Source organism: Condylura cristata, unplaced genomic scaffold, assembly GCF_000260355.1.
Source record: "Condylura cristata isolate star-nosed mole 26May11 unplaced genomic scaffold, ConCri1.0 scaffold00058, whole genome shotgun sequence".
Classification (NCBI taxonomy): Eukaryota; Metazoa; Chordata; class Mammalia; order Eulipotyphla; family Talpidae; genus Condylura; species Condylura cristata.
Window position 1 is genome coordinate 854,533 of NW_004567159.1, and position 2,322 is coordinate 856,854.

The 2,322-nt window shown below is 71.8% G+C and overlaps 1 protein-coding gene across 1 annotated transcript in view; it reads right to left on the bottom strand.

Annotated features, from left to right (window-relative positions):
• Positions 1-2,045, bottom strand: part of MIB2 (mindbomb E3 ubiquitin protein ligase 2) — a 6,443-nt gene extending 4,398 nt beyond the window's left edge. The window contains exons 1-2 of the mRNA XM_004695281.2: positions 1,768-2,045; positions 1-250 (exon numbers count right to left, since the gene is read on the bottom strand). Of these exons, the coding sequence (XP_004695338.1) occupies positions 1-234 (234 nt within the window). The 5' untranslated portion in view covers positions 235-250; positions 1,768-2,045. The remainder of the gene's footprint in view (positions 251-1,767) is intronic.
• Positions 2,046-2,322: the final 277 nt, after the last annotated feature.

Sequence of the window (2,322 nt, forward strand, 5' to 3'; positions counted from 1 at the left end):
GTCGTAGAGCAGCAGGTCGTGAGCACCCTGGTAGCCCGCGCGGTAGTTGGTGCGGGTGCCGTGGTCCCACTGCACGACCACCGTGCGGTCGGGCGTCGAGGGGCTGCCGTGGCGGCCGAGCTCCACCACCGTGCCCACGCCGCCCTCGCCGCCGTCCTGCTGGCCCCACTTCCAGTCCACGCCGCGCACCACGCGCATGCCCACCTGCACGCCCGCCTGCGGGTCCGGGTCCATGCTGGGGTGCCGGGACCTGCGGGGAGGAACGCCCGTGGGGCGCCGGCGGCCGGCCCGGAGGCCCCCTGCAGGGCGGGGGACAGGTTTCCCGGTGGTTGTCATTGACGATGGCTTGCAGAAGGGCGGCTGTGGGCCGCAGACTGGCAGGAAGGCGCGGCCAGGCAGGGGAGATGCCCCAGGTGCAGACGACCCCCGTGGACACCACGGGGGCCTGGCCAGGTGAGACCCCCTTCGACAGCCCCCAAAGGGACACTGCTGCAGGTCGGCCCTGCCTCAACAGCACTGTCCTGGGGGGCACTGGTGGAGTCGGGCTGCACCCCAATTCTGATCTTACAGGGTCAGGATAGGGTGAACACAGCCCAGCCCCCATCAGGAAGCTGGGGGGGCGAGCGCTCAGCTTTCTGGGATCCCTCTGGACAGCCATGACCGTGACAGCCGCTCCCAAGGTCAGCGAGGGACAGGCAGGGCTGCCCTGCTCTGCAGCACTGTGCCCACGGCAGGCAGGACGACGCCCAAGTGCCCTCAGCCCGCCAGACGCAGGACGTGAGGGCAAGGGTGGCCGCCAAGGGCTGGACTGTCAACCCGAGGGCCCCGGGCCAGTGACCGGGGACAACCACAGCACTCTTCCACCGGACACACGGCCGGCTGGCTCAGCCTCTCGGCTGCAGCGGGGTGCCAGCCCGGGGTCAACTGCTGAGAAGCGCCGCCTCCAGCCAGGCGGGCAGGGGAGGGGCACTACCCTGGGCTGGACTCTCGCGTGTCCAGCCGGAGGATCCAGCCCACAACCTCCACTGTCGCCACTCGGCTGCCCCCCCCCCCCCGGGCCGGGGCCCCAGGACACAGGGCTGAGACCCAGGCCGCGAGGCCAGGGCCTGGCCAGGCGAGATGCCACTGCCCCCCCGCCGGGCCCCCAGAGGTCACCGCAGAAGGGGGCGCCCAGCCCTGTCACGCTTCCCGTCCCGCTGCTGTGGGGCACCAGGGGCGCCGGCTCGACCAGAGGAAGGCTCGGGCAGAAAGGGGCACCCTCGCTGGGGTGGGGTGCCCACAGGCCGCATGCTGCTGCTGCCCACTGTTCTGCCCGGCACACCCCAAGGCGAGGTCACCCTGACCCAAGGCCAGAGGCAGGTGACCGCCAGAGGCGCCAGTGACCTCAGGCTGCCTCACACCTGTTATTTTTAGCACAGGCGGCCAGGAGCTGCCCCCAAGGTCCCCGCCAGAACCCTCAGGCCAGGTGGGTCACTGCTCGCGGGGCCCACAGCTGAGGGCTGCCTTCACCTCTCGCACCAGGGCAGCACCCCAGGCACACAGAGAACTGGGGGGCCTACCCCCAGCACCCCACAAGACTCCCTCCTGGCAGTCCATGCCCGATGTCTGCACCCCATGACCGCACAGCACTGAGGAGTGCTGGGATGCAACTCCGCCCGTCCATCTCCACTCCCGCCTGTCTGGCCTGACAGCCTGGGGCCCGCGCGGGGCTCAGGGTCACCAGCTTGGCCTCCACCCTAGGGGTGGGTGGGCGTGGGGGCCACTCACCTCGGCGGGGCCACACGGCAGCTGTTGCTCCCCACGCTAAGGGCTCAGCCGGAGACTCCGGCCCCGGCCCCGGGGGCCATGGCCAGCCCCTCCCGCCACCAGGGCAAGTCTGGGGAAGGGCTGAGAGGCAGCTCTGCTGCCCGCTGCCCACGGCGGCCTTCTCGCCGCGCGGTGGCTCCCAGGAAACTTGAAAGCCGGAGGCGTCTGTCCACCTGCCTGGGCTGCGCGGAGAGGTGGCACAGGACGAGGCCCGGCTGCCCGGCGGTCACCCTGTAGGCACAGCGGGCATTGTCGGGCTCACCGCCGATGGTCACCTCCGGCTAAGCCCCGGGCGGTCGCTGAGGGGGTGCGGGGCAGACCCCAGGGACAGGGTGGGAGCGAGACCCAGGCACCCGGGCTGGGGCCACCAAATACTTGTTGCGTCTGGAGCAACAGGCCAGCGCGGGGTGGACGCACCGGTGCCTCCGCATGTCCTGGCCTGGGGGTGGAGGCGCCCGCAAACTCTGACGTGGCGCGGCTGCAGCCCCGGGGCGAGCGCGCCGCCCTGGCCCCGCC